Source organism: Sturnira hondurensis, unplaced genomic scaffold (assembly GCF_014824575.4).
Source record: "Sturnira hondurensis isolate 20B ecotype Veracruz unplaced genomic scaffold, ASM1482457v3 Scaffold0014384, whole genome shotgun sequence".
Lineage (NCBI taxonomy): Eukaryota > Metazoa > Chordata > Mammalia > Chiroptera > Phyllostomidae > Sturnira > Sturnira hondurensis.
Genome location: NW_028087015.1, coordinates 19,131,881 through 19,150,099, shown reverse-complemented (window position 1 = coordinate 19,150,099; position 18,219 = coordinate 19,131,881). Strand labels below are relative to the sequence as shown.

Here is an 18,219-nt window from a genome sequence, read left to right as displayed (position 1 = left end):
TAATTTTCTAAACTTTTACTTTAGTGTAATAACTAATGGTCAACATAATTTTGAAGATTTCTCCAATGTTTGTAATCAGTGCCAGAAGTATAATTAGGTGCATAGTTATTTACCCATAACTCTGAAATCTAGAAAGATATGAAAAAAACCCAGAAGTTTTTAAAAATTTATGTTTGGCATAAACTAATTTGGTGACAGAACCTGACTTAAAGGGATGCAAGCTATGTACAGTTTCCAATAATCTTATGCAGACATATTAATACATTTAATGAAGGATGCCATGCCAGACTTTACTAGGTGTGTTACAAAGTATGTCACAGGCAGCTTCCTAAAATGTGAAAAACTATGAATTCCAAAATATATCTTGCAAGTATAGAACTGAAGGCCTGAACTAAACTGAGGTGATAAAGACTTTTCACTTACTTGTTCATTTCCAGCTAAAGTCACTGAGCCAAGGGAAGTGACAAAACCAAGGATGCAACTTTACAGGGACAACGGCCACAGTGATCTGACTTGCTCTTGACTTTAACATAAGGCAAGTTTCTTCCCCACTTTTCAGTGTCCTATCTGAACACCAAGGTCCTATGGCCAGGATATTAAATGACACTTGACCCAATTACCAACATATTGCTTTATTTCTTGGTGGTAGTAAATTAAGGCTTTCTAGATTCATACAGCACGCAGTGATTTGAACATTAGGATAAAAAAAAACACAATGAGCATTCAATTTAGCAGAGGCAGGAAGGAAGCAATGTTTTAAAACAGATAAATTTTCTACTGAGGCCTTTTGTTTGGTCTCTAAAAATCTGCTGAGCTATTTCCCCAGTAACCTCTGTCAGAGATTCACAGCCCAAGGGGAAGCAGAATGGAAAGGAAGACGGAGGGAACAGGGGAAAGTGGGAAAGACGGTATGTGCTGGGCAATCAGTATGAAAGTTGTCTTTGTCTCCTATTTGGAAGACAGTGTAGATGTTGTGGTCAAGTGGTGGTGATAAAATATTTGCATGAGGACTCTCTTTCTCTGATGCAGGGAACCATTTTGGACCTCCCTTCTCATTCTGGGAGTGTGAAAACAGCTCAGTTGGAAGACCCCAGTGCCAAGGGTTAGGAACAATCCTTTGTGACTCTCAAATTCTAAAGCTTTAGACAAGGTCACAAGTCACGGAGCAGGGGAATGCGACCTTCAAACCCTTTTATGATTCTAAACTCTATGGCTATCACTAGATATTATCTCCAGCCAAACAATTTACCTACCCACGTCCTCCGGGCCCCCGCCCCATGGGCCTGATTGCACGTCTGATTGGTTGATTATGTTGACTGGAAAGAAGAGTGCATTTCCCATGATGCATGAAAGAAATCTCCTGGGCAGACACCACCTCACTCTGTCTCCCTCACAACAGAAGACAAAGGAACGCAGGGAGCCTACAGTGGGAGTGCAGTTGTCGAGCGTTGTGCAAGCTTGGTCTGAAACTGATTCCACACGCTTGCCTTGGAGATGCAGAGGTTCTGGGTTTGGGTGGCGGACGCTTTGAGAAAGGAAGGATGGGTGATTTGAACACTGATGAAGGAGGGGCGTGGCCACAGAATAATTTGGGAAAGGCCATGTGTTTATTGACAAAAGGCAACTCAATTTGATGAAAATAAGCCATGGAATTTCTTCTGGCATCCTGATTTCACGTGAATGAGGCTAGCAAATGGGTTGCTATCCAAATTGGACCTTTAAAATTCATACTTGGCAATGACTTTAATGCCCTATTCCAGGACGCTGGCTGGTAAACCAGCGCCTAAGCTCTGTCAGTGTGTTCCCTCTTCCATTTGTCTGGCATTTCCAAGCGAACAGTATTGGAACACCTGGAAGCCTGCCCTGCATTCTTTGACGGAGAACATGCAGACAGCCACAGGGGAAGGCACACGAAGTGGCAGTCTGCACAATTAAACATTATGACTTAACCCCAACAGGCTCTATGTGATGAAGTCTGGATGCACAGAAAAATAAATAGATGAGAAAAGTAGAAATGTGATGGGAATGGCCACGGACTGAGGTGTCTGTTCCCGTCAGCTGCAGGGCAGATGGGCATGCTGCAGGCCTCGTGCGCATGCAGAGGAGGCAGGGAAACCTTACAGGACTGTGCTGCTTGGGGCCTTGTTTCTTAGTTAAAAATCACGAGGGTTTTTCCTCCATTCAAAAACTCTCCATTTGAAAGATCAGCTTGACTGGGGGGGGGTATGGGCTTTGCTGTGATCAGGGATTTTGAGGTGCTATTAAGGGGGTTGCTCCAGCAGAGTGGGAGAAGATGACCAAGAGACTCACCCACCCAAACAACCATGGATGGGAGTGATACTCAGGTTGGAGTGAAGGACACGCAGGACCCTGGTGTTGGCACTTCTGAATCTCCTGCAGCATCCCTGGAATTTGCACCCTTGGAGGAGGTGGCAGATGCTCTGTGTGTTCTATGCCAAGGTACTTGTGTGGATTGACATCTCAGTTCCCTCCATTCTGAAATGGGCATCAAGCTAAAACTCTTGGGCTGGATGGTCTCTGATTTAGTTCTGGAAACGAAAGCCCAAAGTGGTCAAATGTTTTGTCCAAGATCACAGAGCTGGTCGGTGGCAGAATGCAGGTCTCTCCTCCACTGTGTTGCTTGTTGAAAGAGATTCTTTTAAAAGGTTTCAAAGTACTTTGTATCTACCAGGGGCTGTGACATGAATTTAATAAGAATTTGCTTGGATGTAGAGGCATGTGGCTTAAGTCAATAGAGCGTAAGGAGGAGGAGGAGGAGGTATGGGCGGAATTATTATTCTGATGATTTGATGTGGTTGCCGTTGGAGGCAGAAGGATGGGGGATTGAGGGGTGGGGTACAGAACCCCAGAAATGTGGTCAGGAGGAGACAGAGACAGAACCGGGCGTCTCCAATCCAACCACACGGAATCAGCTTTCTGAGGTACATCTGTGGTGAGAACAGAAACTGCCTGCAAATGACCTGAACAACAACATCATTTAGTGTAATAGAACTTTACCCTGCCCACCCCACCCCCTTCCTTTCCATGACCTCTGCTGCCCCAGGCAATTAGAAAAAAATAAAAGCCAGATGCCTAAGAACCTTCCTGGAAGAAAGAGCTGTTATGAGTGGGTGTCGGTGCTTACATATGCTGCTTTAGAAAAACACATTTCGCTTTGTTCATGTTTGTCTGAAAACAGCGCCGGATAGGAGCTGTCCCTTCAGAAGAAGGCAGGGTTGGTGTGCTCGATGACACAGCGCTTGCAGTGGCGCTTCACAAACCGCAAGGCCTCCACGGACACCTCGCAGTCCTGGACGTTGAGCAGCTGGAGGTCGAAGCAGTTGGCCGCCACGATCTGCAGGCCCTGGCCCGTGATGCTCTCGCAGGACTTGAGGCTGAGCCGCTTGAGATTGAAGCAGTTCAGGGCCAGGCACTCCAGGCCCGTGTCAGAGACCAGAGGGCACTTGCCAATGTCCAGGGACTTGAGTTTGGTGCAGTTCTTGGCGAGGTACTCCACGCCGTGGTCCGTTATGCCCTCGCAGCCCCTCGCGTTGAGGTAGCGCAGCTTGCTGCAGTACTTGGCGACATAGCGGATGCCCACGTCAGTGACACGGCCACAGTGAGCGATGCTGAGGTACCGCAGGCGGGACTCCAGCTTGGCGATCTCCCGCAGGCCGAAGTCGCTGACGAAGCGACAGTCACTGACGCTCAGCTCCTTGATGGACGTGCAGTAGATCATCAGGTAGCGGAGGCCCTCGTCGGTGAGGCGGACGCAGCGGCGCAGGTACAGGTGGGTCAGCTGCGTGCAGTGCGCCGCGATGGTGTGCAGGCCCTCGTCCTCCAGCACAAAACAGTCGGTCATGTCCAGGTAGCGGATGGAAATCTGTTTACCATGCAAGGGGGACAGTTTAATGGAGGCCTCCCGGGTCAAGCTGATGCAGGTCACTTTGGAGCACCCTACACAGAGAGACAGAACACACGCTCAGAGCAACTGCCGTGAATGGGGTGGTGGGCTCACCCCTGGATGAGGCATGACAGATTCCTGCCCTCCTCCCAAGCCAGATCCCCATGTTACCTCTTTTTTACTTAACCTCTACATAGAAGGAGAGCAAGAATGGGTGTTCATTGATTTTTTTTAAAGTACTTTGGGGCTTTAGGGGATTCACAGGCTTTAGGATCAGAAAGACGATGGCTCCAGTTCCAGACCATCACTAGTTGCCACACATGAGGCAAATCAAGCCTTTGTCTTAAAATGGGGACAATGACATTCCCTGAAAGGTGATTGTGAAGAAGAAATGAGACATTTGTGTAAATATCATGCCTTGGTCCTGGAATGTTCTAGAAGTTCAATAAAGGCTGGTTTTCCCCTGCAGTGGTCTGCTGCAATGGCTTGGGAACTCTCTGGTCCAAAGAAGTACCATAAGTAAAAGAAGCCCTGGCCTTGGCCTTGGTTTGGCAGAAGGAACTCTGATTGGGAGTCACAGATGTTTCAAGTCTATTTTTTATGGCCTCAGGCAAGAGGCTTAACTTTTCTGTTTCAAGGCTTTCCTTATAACTTGGGACTCAACAGGAGGTGTGCCCCTCGCTTTGGGAAATGATGAGGATGCAAAACCAGATAATGGTAGGGACATGCTCCGACAAGTTCTCTGGGAAATGCATGCACTTATTAGTCTAAGAAGGTGACCATCTGGGGATTCAATTCAACTCTCCTGGGTAAAGAAAGAGTAACTGTGTCATCTGGATCGTTCTAGCCTCTCTGCCAGTCTCCCTGCCCTGCCTTACCTCCAACCTTCTGGTCTCCTCGCAGCTGCCAGAGAGATTATAGAAAGAACTGCAAACATGTCACTCTGCTCACAGCCTTTAGATGGCACCCATTTCACTCCCAGTGTAAAATACAAAACCTCAGGGGGCCTGAAGGACCGGCAGCTGGGCACTCTGACCATACGTCTTTCCTCACTTCTTGGACCCCACCGGCCTTCTTGCTACTTTGCATACTCCCCACACATCTTCCTGCTTCACGGTCGCGCCCTGGACAGGGCTGTCCCAGATCTCCATGGACTCACCCCCCACTTTCTTTGGTCTCTGAGCACAGGTCGGTTTACTGGACAATTCTTTCCTCCCCCGCCTGACTCCCTTTCATTTTCAGTATTCTCTATCACTTTGTGACATTCTGGATTCATTTGTTCACTTTTGTATTCGCTGTCCCCACTCTGGAATGTCAGCTTCTGATAAAAAGAACTCTGGGCTGCTCACTGCTGTATCCCTCACACCTGGGTCCTAGCCGGTGCTCACTAGATACCTGCAGAATGAAAGAGTGAATGGCCTGTGGAATGCACAGAGTCTTCTATAGGAAGATCGGATAGCATAATCCAATTTCCAACATTTAAGTGTCCTCAGGACTTCGGCCCTGGCTGAGGAATATCTACACTGAAAAACAGTTGTCTGCTTTATTATAATGCATTTCATTTGTGTGGAACTGTGAAGTCTACAAAGGGTTTTTATAAACATTTTTTACCATATTTTTAAAACAATCCATTTTACAGATAAAGAAATTAAGTTCAGGAAGATATCTTTGGACGCCTCTTTAAACATTGTTTTTAACCCTTCTTCCCCTAAGAACATGTGTGTGTATAAATTATATACATATATGCACTACATATTATATAATTATTATATATTTATATACCATACGAAACATTTTGTTGTATAATTCAGTTCACTATATATTACCACATAACATGCACACAGTGTATTTTTAGTGTGTGAATAATTAATATGCATAGTCCATATAGTGTACAAACAAATGCATATGTATACATGGGTCATTTCACTACACAGACTGCTCACTTTCTCTCTGCCCTGTCCCTTAAGATCTGGCAGATCTTAAGCTAGGTGCCTCACCTCCGGCACCTCTGTGCCTTGTTGCTCAAGTATTATCCAAGGCTTCCAAGCAGCTGCACAATAGCGCTAACTGGGACTTTCCTCCCATTTCCTGGCAGGCTGCCCAGGAAACTCATGTAAAATTCAGGTCCTGGGAGAAACGCCATTCAAAAGCCACGTGCTAGCAAGTCAAAGCATTTCAGGAAGGAGCAGAGCATACAATGCAGCACTGGAGAACAGAGATGCAGCTCATCAGGGGCTCCCTGGTTTTGTAGGAGGTGGTGGGTACTTTGGCTTTGAAATCTTCCTTCGTTTTGTGTTTCTTTTTCTAGATTAACTCTGATCCCGCTTCCGCTGAATTTGTATGTCCATAGTAGTGGTTGGACCCGTCTATGGTCCCTGTGAAGGCACAGTGTTTCTCAAGAATGTATGATAGACTTTGTTCCTAAATACTTAGTTTTGTTTTGCTATTTTTATACATGTATATTTTAAATATTAAGCAAAATTTGTTGCCCTACAGAAAAGATACTGTATTTGGGCCAAGGAAATACATGCTTGGTTTTTGAAAATTAGTTCCAAATATAATGAAATACTAGTTTAGCTCAGTTTTTGTAAAGAAACTATTTTGACATGTTTATTTTCAATCAGTAATTTAAAATTTTTAACTTTAGCTTTAATACCTACAGATTGGTTGAGTTTGGGTTAAAAAGACATTGGTCCATGGCTCAGCAGGTAATATCTGTGGTTAGCTTGTGCATTCATACATTACAGACAGAGAGAGAACCTTAGAAGTCATCCAATTTAACCTTTGTTTTTTAAAGACGAGACGTCCCAGGCTCAGTGAGACTAGGGCAAAGGTTCTCAACTCTTGATCCACTGTTGCTTATGCTTCTCTGGAGAACCCTGACTAAACATTTATAAAAGGTAAAATGTAATAATTTAAAAAAAACACTACAGCTAGTTATAGTAATTTTTACTGACTTGAAAAGATAGCTTTCAAGGTGGGCATTTTCTGCATTGCTGGAGACCGGAGAGGCGATCTCATGTCCTCCGGGCAGTTAAGATCCAGACCAGCAACGAGTCTCTAGAGTCAAGGCTATTGCCTTGGAGAAGGTGGCCAGTATCAGAGTCCAGCTGGAAAAACTGAGGAGAACAAGTCACGAGTGAAATCACCTGCCTCGGCCTTCTGGCTGCTCCCTATATCGATATAACAATTTCCAGATTCCCTCAGAAATGAGGGCGCCTTTCAGAGGTAGTGTTACGTTCATCCTTAGAGCTTCTCGGACCTTTTAAGTCCCTCCCCCCTCGCCCCATTTCTGAAATTTTATGCTCCTGGTGAGTTACAGGGTCCCCTTGTTTTGTTTTTTATGTGTACACATCACAGGGAGAGTTCTGGGAGGCATGTGAGGGCCTATACAACTACAGGGTTCAGCACAAATAACGCCTTTTTTAAATTACAAAGTCTTTTATTACAAAATTGTAAGCATGCCATTCTATAATATAACAATATCACACTGAAGCACACCGTCTGACATTTTAGGTGAAATATTTAAATTGAAACTATAAATTATCACACCCATATTATTACCTTACCAAACATGCTCAAGCAGGCGTTACTTCTGCTAGACCCTGTATATTTGGATCTGCAAATTAGTCAGATTGGTATAGAGGAAGGGCATGCAGACTTCCATAATGGTTAGTCAAAGAGGCCGCGCAGGGCCCACTCACTCAAGCTAGAGCCCAGGAATTTCCATTCTCAAGTAGCCAAAGTAGTGTTTGCATTGAATTTCAACAGGACTCCAAAGGACAGACAGGGCACAATTACTTGCAGCCTGTACTAAATTTGCATGGGGAGTCCTTTTAATGAAGATGGGGATTCCAAAAATAAATCATTTCCTCATCAGAGAAAAGAAAAGAAAATGAGGTGTTTGTAAAAGAGGCCCATGATGCCCAGAATCTTAGAAGGTTAAAGAGTCCAATCCCCTGCCCTTTTTTTTTTTTTTAGCTGAAGACGAAACATATCTAGAGAAAGCTGCAAATTGTCCCAGATCACAAGGTTTTGAAATAAGTTTCCACCACATCACAGTGCTTTCTCTTTCCAGAATTCCTTGGAGGAAAAATGTAAGAAAATCTCTTCGTTTCCTGCTTCTTTATGCCAATGGCTGCTCGCAACTGAACATATGGTTACTATGGTTTTGTACTGAAGCCAGCTGAGGAGGGGAGCAAGGAGTTGCTTGCCAGCAAGGGAAAGAATCTGCACAAAATAATTGACTGTCATCTGAAATATTTTCAGATGTCGGCTTTCGAAAGAGAGAGCAAGCTGAGAGAGCTGGCTTTTACCTCGTTTTTTTTCAGAGGGTGTCATGTACCTCAGGTGCTTGTAAATCCCGAATTCTGTTTATTTGCCCATCACCGTGGGTCTTACTCCTTGACCCTCCCCCAACTATCCCTGCTGTTGTGGCTCATGCTGCTCATTTCTTTAACCCCCTGATGCATCTTACACATCTCAGCCCCCTGAATGCTCATCTTTTCACTGGGCACAGAGGAGATAAAGGGAGGCTGTGAGTCTGGCCGGATCCATGTCTGGCGCCAAAGTGTGAGTCTGGGTTTTAATTCTTCCTGCCTGAGAGAGGTTTTTGAGCAAAGCAGCCACGCTGGGATTTCCCTCCATGTTTAAAAGAACTAAAAGCCCCACTCAATAGGCCTTACCTTTGGCCGGTGTAATTGAAAGCTTTGCTTAAGAAAAGATACAGAATCAACCCACAGGTGGGTCAAGTGCAGTGAGATATAAGGAGACGCTCGCCCCCAGCACTGCCTGGGCTCTGGAAGAGCATACACTCAGGGATGTAGGGGTGGTTTTAAACTCCCCGCGCCTGAGTGAGACACTGGGTCCCTATTTACCTCTGATAGGGTACTCGGTTCCCATTATCTATGGTTGCTCGGAAATGACTGTGAGAGTCATCGGGAGGAAAGACGTTTAAAAGTCCATCTAACTTAAAGTGCCAGATAAAGAGATGCCTCTAAATTCTAAGAAGTTGACGTCATTTGATGGAAGAGATACCTCTGGCCTCCGGGGGTGTAATTACACAGAGACAGTTTCTCTAGCTGTCCGCTCCTTTCACACCCACCCTCCATCTCTGATGGTTAACAAGAGGCGGCCCCTCCCAAGTGGCAAAGTCATCTACTGCTTTGGGGCGGTGCCTTGGGAAGGCCCCACTGAGGCCTTCAGAGATTGGTTGCCCTTTACCTGACACATCCAGGTGCTCCAGGTTGGGGCAAAGGGACACCACGTCAAAGACAGCCTCGTTGGAGATATTGTAGCAGCCTGAGACTTCCAGGCGCCTCAGTTCTGGGCAGCACTGGGCAATGGTGTAAAGCCCTCTGTCCGTGAGCCGCCGGCAGCCACTGACAGTTACGGTTTCCAGCATGAGACAGACGTTGGGTGTGTCCTGGCACAGCCTGCGGGTCAGCACCTTGAGGGCGCGGTCCACATTGATGGTCTCGCCCGTCAGGCGGATAGTCCTCCAGAGGCGCGGGTCCCAGGCCAGGTTGTACCAGCGGCGGCACACGCGGGCGCAGCGGCACAGCTGGTTGGTGGGCAGGAAGGAGAAGATCTGGACCATGGAGTGGTCCGGGAGCCGCTCTATGCTGGCCTGCTCCTTCTGGGGTTTGGAGGCCAGCCGGATGAGCGGGTGGGTGAGGCGGGTCGGGGGCGGGGAGTGGACCAGGGCCACGGTCTCCCCTGTGATGGAGGACGAGGAGGTGGACGAACCCCTTCCATTCTGAAATCCGGGCAGGTTCGGTGGACATATCAGGGCTGGGCTGGGTGTGCTCAGTGTGCGCATGCTCAGGTCGGAGTCTGGCAAAGGACAGAGAGCAAAGGGTTAATGATGGTCCCAGGGGAGCCCTGGAAGGAGGCAAGTGCCCAGTGACACTCTCATTCCACTGATACCCATCCTGGGCAGACCCTGCGGAATCCGTCACCAGAGGCAAGAACTCATGGAAGTTTCGCCAGTTCCAGAAAGGGGCTCATTTCTGTACAGGGGGCGAGGGGGGCTGCGTGGGGAGTGGGGGGAAGTAGGCAAACTTTTCTGTAAGGGGTCAGATATGAAGTACTGGAGGCACCGCGGGCCATATGGGGTCCGGCTCTGTGGCAATTACTCAACCCTGCCAGCTGTGCATAAAGCTGCCGTGAACAATATGTAAAAAACACGCCCTGGCTGGTGTAGCTCAGTGGATTGAGCGCGGGCCTGCGAACCAGAGTATGGAGGTTCGATTCCCAGTCAGGGCACATGCCTGGATTGCAGGACAGTTCCCAGCAGGGGACTCACGAGAAGCAACCATACATTGATATTTCTCTCCTTCCTTTCCCCTCTAAAGATAAATAAAATCTTAAAAAAAAACCAGGAATGATAGTTGCAATAAAATTTGTTTTATGAGAATGAACCAGCTGGATTTGGCCTGAGGGTCATAGTTCACTGACCTCCGATCTGTATGAATGGGGATTATCTAAAGGGCACTACTTCAAAGTTTCATTATTTCTATTCTGGGAGGAACCTTCATATATTATAAACACAAACTGATTTAACTTTTTCATTATATTTTAGTGAGGCAAAAAATAATGCTTCATTTACACATGAGGAGAATGAGTTTCAGAAAGGAAGCCAGGCCGATGAGGGTAAAACGGTTCCTGTCTTTGCCCTCACTGGGGTCCCTAGTGTCCAGCCCCCACCTTTTGGTAACTGCATCCCCAACTGTGGGGCCCGGGGTCTGTGGAGAACCCCCTTTTTGGCTAGATTTCAAAGGGTTCTTCCAAGCCCTGGATATCTGTGACAATATTTATTTTTCCTTCTTAGTAACGACCCCTTCCCTTTGCACTTGAATAATTCGAGTCATATTTTGTTCCTTGGAACGAGACAGCTCACTTGATGAGGACCACAGTGGTTTTTAAGTTTATGGGGGGTTATGTTTTTCAGAAAACTACTATAGGGAATCTGCCATTTCGTGTTCCCCCACCTCTCTATGTATGTGTGGGGAAGAATGTATATCTATAAATATATATTTTACATTGTCGGTGGATGTATTTATCTAGGAAGTCATTTATTCTCTCTAAATATGTGTATATATCTTACACACACACGCACACACACACATAGACAAAAGGAGAGTTTTTTCCTCCAAAATATAGATTTTTTCATCTGTGAAGCAGTGAGTTGGACTAGATGACTTCTCAGTCATTTCCAGTTCCAATTATAGCTCTAAAGACTTAAAAATTCTATCCTTGTGTGTTTTTCCATATTTCATACCTTGGGGATTTTATAACACTTTTTTTTCAAAGAACTTCCAGTAATAACATAAAACATAAAACTCTGACACCTAAATTTCCACTGATTGCCTATTTGTAATTTTCATACCCAAATACTTTTTTAATGCAATAATTTTTCCTTTTAAAGAACTGCTTTATAACCTAACACTGCAAATGTCCTTCACATGTCCACAACTTTGCTCATGGAGCCTCTTTGAATTATTGTCCGCCTCTGCCCACTCTGTCCTCCTCTTGAAACACTAACACCTTTTGCAACTGAGCACAAAGGCCTCCCTCTCTAAGAACATCCTCCTGGTATCTTTGAGAAATAATTAATTCCTTCCTCCTTGAATCCCCTGTCGGGGCCTAAAGATGGTGAATGCAATCCATCAAGAAAATCGCACCAGGAGGGCTTGGCTGAGGCAGCCCCAAACAGGATGCTGCAGCCGAGCCAGGTAGCCCCCACCCTTGTGGGCATCCCTTGATCACGAGTACTAACTACCAATCAAGATGCTGATCACGCGCCCACCTACCAATCGTCGCCAGGAGCATGCAGTGAGCATGCACAGGACAACCTATCAGAACCACCTCCCCTTTTCCCCTGCCCCCTATATAACAGCCCCGCCCAAAATAAAATTCGCAGCTTGATCAGAATCCTTTGTCTTGCTGCCTTTCTACGCGCCTCTTGCTCCCATCCCTATTCATCCGTTTCAGGTAGACTCGGGACCCCCGTTGACTGTTCCACGGGACGGAACAATCCCCACCCATTGTTATATAGGCATTTGTAAATGTATCTTTCCCTAATGAGCTTGACTATATTATTTTGATCAAGATTGCATCTCTCCCTGTACCCCCACACCCTTTGTCGTATGACTTTGCAGCTTCTCCCAGGCAGGGTATATTTCCTTGGTCTAGTGATACTGGGCTTGGCCTTGTGATTTGCTTTGGCCAGTGAATTCCAGGGAATGTGATGTGCCCAAAGCCATTGGTATGGTTGGGCTTGCCCTCAGGTGCTTTTCTATCAGCATGAAAAAAACCATGCTTGGCTAGTCCACTGGTATTAGGATGAGGAGAGTCCCAAGGAGCAGGCAGAATTGGATCCAACCTGCTGCTGAGAGCCAAGCTCAACCAAGCCCAGCTGGGGGCAACCAATGCCCAGATGAGATACAGATATGTGTGCTAAAATACTGAGTCGGGGACTGATTTGTTACACAGCATTACTACCTTCTATTACATTAAAAATGTCCTTAAACAAGGATTAAATCCCTTTTTATGTCTGCTCTGGCAGTATCTGACATGGCTTATGGTACAAACTAGGTGCACGTAAATGTCTCTAATTGAATGAAAATACTTACTTATTTAAAAACAAATAATTTATAGCTCAGCATGTATTTTTCTTTGGCAGGTAGTATACATACAGCATTTTAAATCATTCACTAGAAAAGAAACATGTACTTTTCCCTTTTGCAATCAGCTCAAATGAATAGTAACATTTTAAGGAAAAACATAAGTTAAGGATTTCAGAACTGCCATCCAAGCTACCATGGTAGTTGAGAACTCCAAGAACTGCCTCTGAAGTTGAGTTTTCGTTAGGCAGGACAATTTATTTTGGGCCAGGAGGGAAAGGCAATCTTGGACTTTCAGCTCTGACATTTTAGCAGCTGTGAGGGCTCTGAAATCTCCCCCTTGCCTGCTTAAATTCCATTCATCTTGAAAGAGAAGACTTTTGACAGTGCTCCAAGGGGACCAGTATAGCTTGAGTTAGGCCCTGAGGGATGAAATACATGTATGGTGGGAGTAGAGGTGGAGGCCTAGAACCTGCCTCTTTCAGGGATTCGCTTATCTTTACTCTTTGATGCCCCTGGCCCTAACGGGATCGTGGGAGTGCACCCTCAGTGCCTAGCACTGCCGAGAATCCAGTCATGCTTTCTGTTTTTCTTTTCTTTCTTTTATTTGTCAACAATCATAGCTTAGTAGTCATGGAATTCACACTCAGAGAGCAATGGCGGCCTGACACGTCTATGAGGAACATTCTATGCTCGGGAGGACGCAGGAGCCTGACAGGAGCGCTGCTGGCCAGGGCATAGCAGCAAGATTCTCAGCAGTCGTTCCTGGCTGCTCCACACTGCTCACTGAAGTGGGGAGACAAGGAGCGGAGGCAGGAGATTTCGACCAGGAGAGCTGGATGTCTCCTTTACTAGAGTATGCACCAGGACTGTTTTGTCCTTTTCTTCTTACTCTTTAGCAGGTCAACGACCCTTAGAGAATTTTTGAAAGGATATGATTTGTCACCATTGAATAAATAGCATCTGGTAATTAAAATGGACAAAGAATGATGAATAACGTGATGGTCTGAATGTTTATAACCCCCTCAAATTCTTATGGAACTCCTAACCCCTGTGGTGTTACTGGTGGATGGTCCGTTGGGTCCTGGGGAGTCTCCCTGCCTGGCCGAGATGGTGGCAGGGGGAAGCTCTTACACTGACCATGTGCATGGCTAACAAGATAATTGGTAGAGGGAAAAGCACTCCTCCTCACCTTCCAGAACCCATGGTGGGTGGGACCAGGCAAAGGCAGGCACATGTGCCATCGAAGTCAAAATGACAGCAGGGGGAGGTTCTGGACCACAGAGGCCTCTCAGCCTAGCCTGGGGAAAGAGGGGATTGGCTGGAAGGAGGACCCACCCAAAGCATGAGAAGGTGCCTCATCTGTCCCACATCCAAGTGAATAGAATTCCAGGGGAACAAAAAAATGCCCTCTGGCTCTTGCTTGCTCGTGGCTTACTGCCTAATGTCTTGCACTGGCATGGTGCACTGACATGGACCTTGGCAGCCACGTGGCCCGCGGCTTCCAGAAGGGGGTCTCTCTCTCTCTCTCTCGCCCTCCTCCCACCTGGTTTGCATGCTCTCTGGCCTGGGAGTATGTGTCCTTGAGGCCTTAGCAGCTGCATAGTCCATGGCCTCTAGGAAGGACCCTGAAATGGACAGCAGTCAGGAACCAGCTAAGCTAACTGGATGCCCACTTAATAGTTACCAGCGTGCTCCAAAGGGCTACACTTTAATTGGGAGCAGAAACTTTGGATACTGGTTTGTGTGTTCGTGTTGCTGAGGCGGTGAGCTTTGAGACAGGAGTCCGCCATTCTCCCAGACTGCACAGCGCCCGGGTAAAAGCCCTTTCCTTTTGCACCAACATCTGCCTCACAAGTTTGGCTTTTGGGGTGACAGGCAGCCAAGCCCCTGTGTTTTCTGTTTGGTAACAATGGTGATGGTATCAGAAGGCGGGGCTTTGGGGAGCTGATTAAGTCATGAGGGTGGAGTCCTCCTCAATATGATTAGTGTCCTAATGAAAGACCCCAGGGAGCTCCCTGTCCCTTCTGTCCTGGGAGGACGCAGTGAGAAGACCACTGACTCTGAGGAAGCAAGTGTCTCCAGACACCAGAGCTGCCAGCATTTTGATGTTGAGCTTCCCAGCAACCAGAACTGGGAGAAATAAATTTCTGTTGTTTATAATCCACCCAGTCTGTGGTATTTTGTTACAGCAGCCCAAACGGACTCAGACAAGTAACAATGATTTACCTAAATATATAATACACATATTTATATAATATAAAAATTTAACGTGGCTTGTGTATATTTGTATTATAAATATTTATATTATATATTTAGTATATATTCATATAAATATAAACACATATATATATTTGCTCCAAATACGAAACACATATATTTCAATTTAGAAATAAACAGTATTATGAATAAAATATGCATGTCTGCTACACAGCCTTTCTTATCCTTTGATACTAGGAGCTATTTATTGCCACTAGGTACGATCGATAAAAACAGAAGTGTTTCATATAGAACTATCAGGAGCCCCAGAATATAAATGCCTGTATACTAGGAAGATAGAGCACGGCTTCACATTCCAAAAAGGATCACATCCACCGTCCACGTCGGAGGTTTCATCTACGCAGGAGGTTGCAGAAAGGCCTAGCGCACTCTCTGTACAAGGTTTTCTCTCCCATGCCTCTTTCAGACGGCCAGCAGCTAAGTGGACGTTGGTAACAGCTGCTGATTTTTCTGACAGAGTTTACAAATGAGGATGCTGGTGCCTGATTACTGGATATACACTTGGAGAAGACAGGATCTAAGGAAGTACTAAGATGATGGAAGAAAGCTTGGGCCCTCCTCCTGGCCTTATCACATTGCAATATAAACAGAAACAGAAAGAAAAAATATGGATTCAGAATATTTAGGAGGCATGAATTTATTGTCATATCTGAATGCCTAGTCCAAGCAAATCTCTACCTCTGTAATTTTTTAGGGCAAAGTCAGTCTGCATCACTTACGTGATACGTGTTGGGCTAAAACACGAGTTGGTAAAAATGCTGAGAGATATCATTGCTGATTTTAATACATTATATACATTTGTACACATTTATGTAAAACTTAGCCATTATACCACATCTTTCTTTACCTTTTCCCCTAGGCAATGGTGAGATGAAAGTCTGTGGAAGGTCTCCACACTGCCAGACATTATTTTGAGCAGGAAAACATAACAGGACTTGCAAAATGTGCCAAATGAAATATATATTTCCAAAAGCTTTGATCAAGGACCGAATTCATTGATGCCACATCAGTGTCCTTAAATTCTGAGAAGGCTTTTTGATAACTGGAAGTGGGGACTGTGATGAGATGGCACATAGCAGTGTGTTGAACAGCCTTCCTTGCCTACAGCTTCTGTGGTATCCACATGGCTATAAGGAGAGATACCACTCACAAAGCATCCTGGGCAAGAGACATTGCTAAGAGGTGCACAAACGCACTCTCAGTCATTTATTTGAAGATAAGATGTCCCTTGAAATGTCAAGAGGAATGCTCAAACTGTTAGGAGAGGAATGTACCTTCGTAACTTATAAAATATTTCCAGAAAGTAAAAAGCAAGAGTCCTTTTTATCTACCAAGACCACTGTTTTCCCTACAGATAGTCTTTGAGCAAGCTTTTTTCCAAGAATAAGTACATGAATCGATAATATAATCTTGTAAAGGTAGGCTCTAAAATTTTTGTGGTAAAATAGATGGGTGCATGGAGGGATGGACAGAAACAGACACAGGTATTAGAGAAAAAATCTGCAAAACAGGACATGTCTAGCTAATTACAAAGATAAGGACTAGAAAAGAAGTTGCTAATTATGAATATGTAAGATTCAAAGAAAGACAGAGATAAACATGTAAGAATCACAAGGCAGAACGGGAGAATTTAAAGGAGAAATGATCGCATAACTTGTCAACAGGATGCAAATTCTGTGGCCTATGTCACTTATTGATATTGGAAGCTGGGTATATTCAAAAGACTGAAATAGAACAAAAAACGCACACACCACTGATATTTGCAGAAAAATATACAGATGGGCTGCAAGGAATGCACAGGGATACACACTGGGTGGTAAAACTGCAATTTGGACTGTTACAGATGCTCTACAGTCAGGATTCCTTCCTTCACTGGAACATCTAACACACGTTGTTACTACTGCTTGAGTGCCCAGCTGGGGTCTAGGAAGGGAGGAGCGTTTGCATTTGACTGGATTACAAAGCAAATTTCTAGCCCACCTTGCTTTGGCCTCCACCCCAGCCCCATTAAAGTACTGCTCCCCTAGACTCGGATCTCCAATTTTGTTTTTTTTTTTCCTTTAGGGAGAGAGAAGAAAGACTCTGTTGACAACGCACTAAAATCACACAAAATCCAGGATGGTAAAAAATAGAAAACCAAAGTGGGGTAGGATCAAGGGTGGAAAGCAGGGATGGCTGGGGTTGGGAGGAGTGGGCTGGTAACATGGAGACAACTGTACTTGAACAACAATTAAATTTTAAAAAAATTTAAAAGAATAGGAAACTTTGTACAAGTCTAAGGGGAAAAGTCAGTTTTCACTAAGTCTAAGGTGAAGACATTTGAACTAAACAATATTTTTGTCGAGCTTTTGAATTTTCTCGAATCTTTGTTTTCACACAATGGAGATATGAAGTCAAATAAATATAACTATACTTTTTATATTGATATATTCAATTGCTGTCTAAACAAAGAGAGAGTTGATTCCTAAGTAAGAGCTTGTGGCTCCATTAATATTTCAATAATTGAAAACATTTCCAAGTATGTAATTTACACAAAGCCACTATGTTTTGTGTTCTTAAATTACTTTAAATATGCAAAGAATACAAAAAAATAGCTGTTTTTTTCTGGGGGAAAAACCCTAAGAACTCTTTTTCTCATGGTTTCAGAAGTCCTGGAAATTGTGCATCGCTAGTAATTATAGTGCAGTTTAAAAATATTCGTGGCATCTCAGGCACACATGCTCATTAGACACATTTTCTTCTAACTAGACAGCTGCCTGTTTTGTACAAGTTTTTATTTTCAAACCACTGTTGTTTACACTCTAGGAAGTCATATTTACATTACACTGGCTTTTCAAAGTCAAAATCTGCAAAGCTACTCTGCATGTTCCCTCTCTGATTACCAAAGCTTTGGTGCAAGATGCTTTCCATTATAAGTGGTCTTTCTACTCAAGAACTCTTGCCATAAAAAGCAAGGTTTCTTTTCTTAGCTTAAACTCAAGCTTAAAAAAATACATCTCTAAAACCCAGCTAAGGAAGAAAAAAATACCACCTGAAGGATCTTTTTTCTTCTTGTTTTATTTCAAAATATTTTTTCTTAATGTGGTTCACATTATACGCGCACCTAGACCTTATTTAAGGAATTGGTTGCAACAGAGTGGGCATTAATAGAGACAGGTTATCCCGCATTTTGCCTGGACGAGTACATTTCAGGACTCTGGGGTTCTTGTTGGCAATGTCATCCAGAAGGTGGCAACCCCCAGGATCAGATCTGGGGCAGGACTCTCTCCAAGAACAAACAGCCACTTTGTCAGTCACCTGCACTAGTCCCATGAGGGCAGAGCCATGGCACGTGATCCCTGAGATGTTGAGGACAATGACGATGCTCCTGTGACATCAGAGTGCTTGGTCCTCCGGCCCAGTGCCTGA

The 18,219-nt window shown here is 44.9% G+C and overlaps 1 protein-coding gene across 1 annotated transcript in view; it reads right to left on the bottom strand.

The window, feature by feature from the left end:
* Window positions 1–611: 611 nt before the first annotated feature.
* The window catches only part of FBXL7 (F-box and leucine rich repeat protein 7), a 344,099-nt gene continuing 326,491 nt past the window's right edge, over window positions 612–18,219 (bottom strand). The window contains exons 3-4 of the mRNA XM_037063032.1: window positions 9,128–9,739; window positions 612–3,957 (exon numbers count right to left, since the gene is read on the bottom strand). Of these exons, the coding sequence (XP_036918927.1) occupies window positions 3,221–3,957; window positions 9,128–9,739 (1,349 nt within the window). The 3' untranslated portion in view covers window positions 612–3,220. The remainder of the gene's footprint in view (window positions 3,958–9,127; window positions 9,740–18,219) is intronic.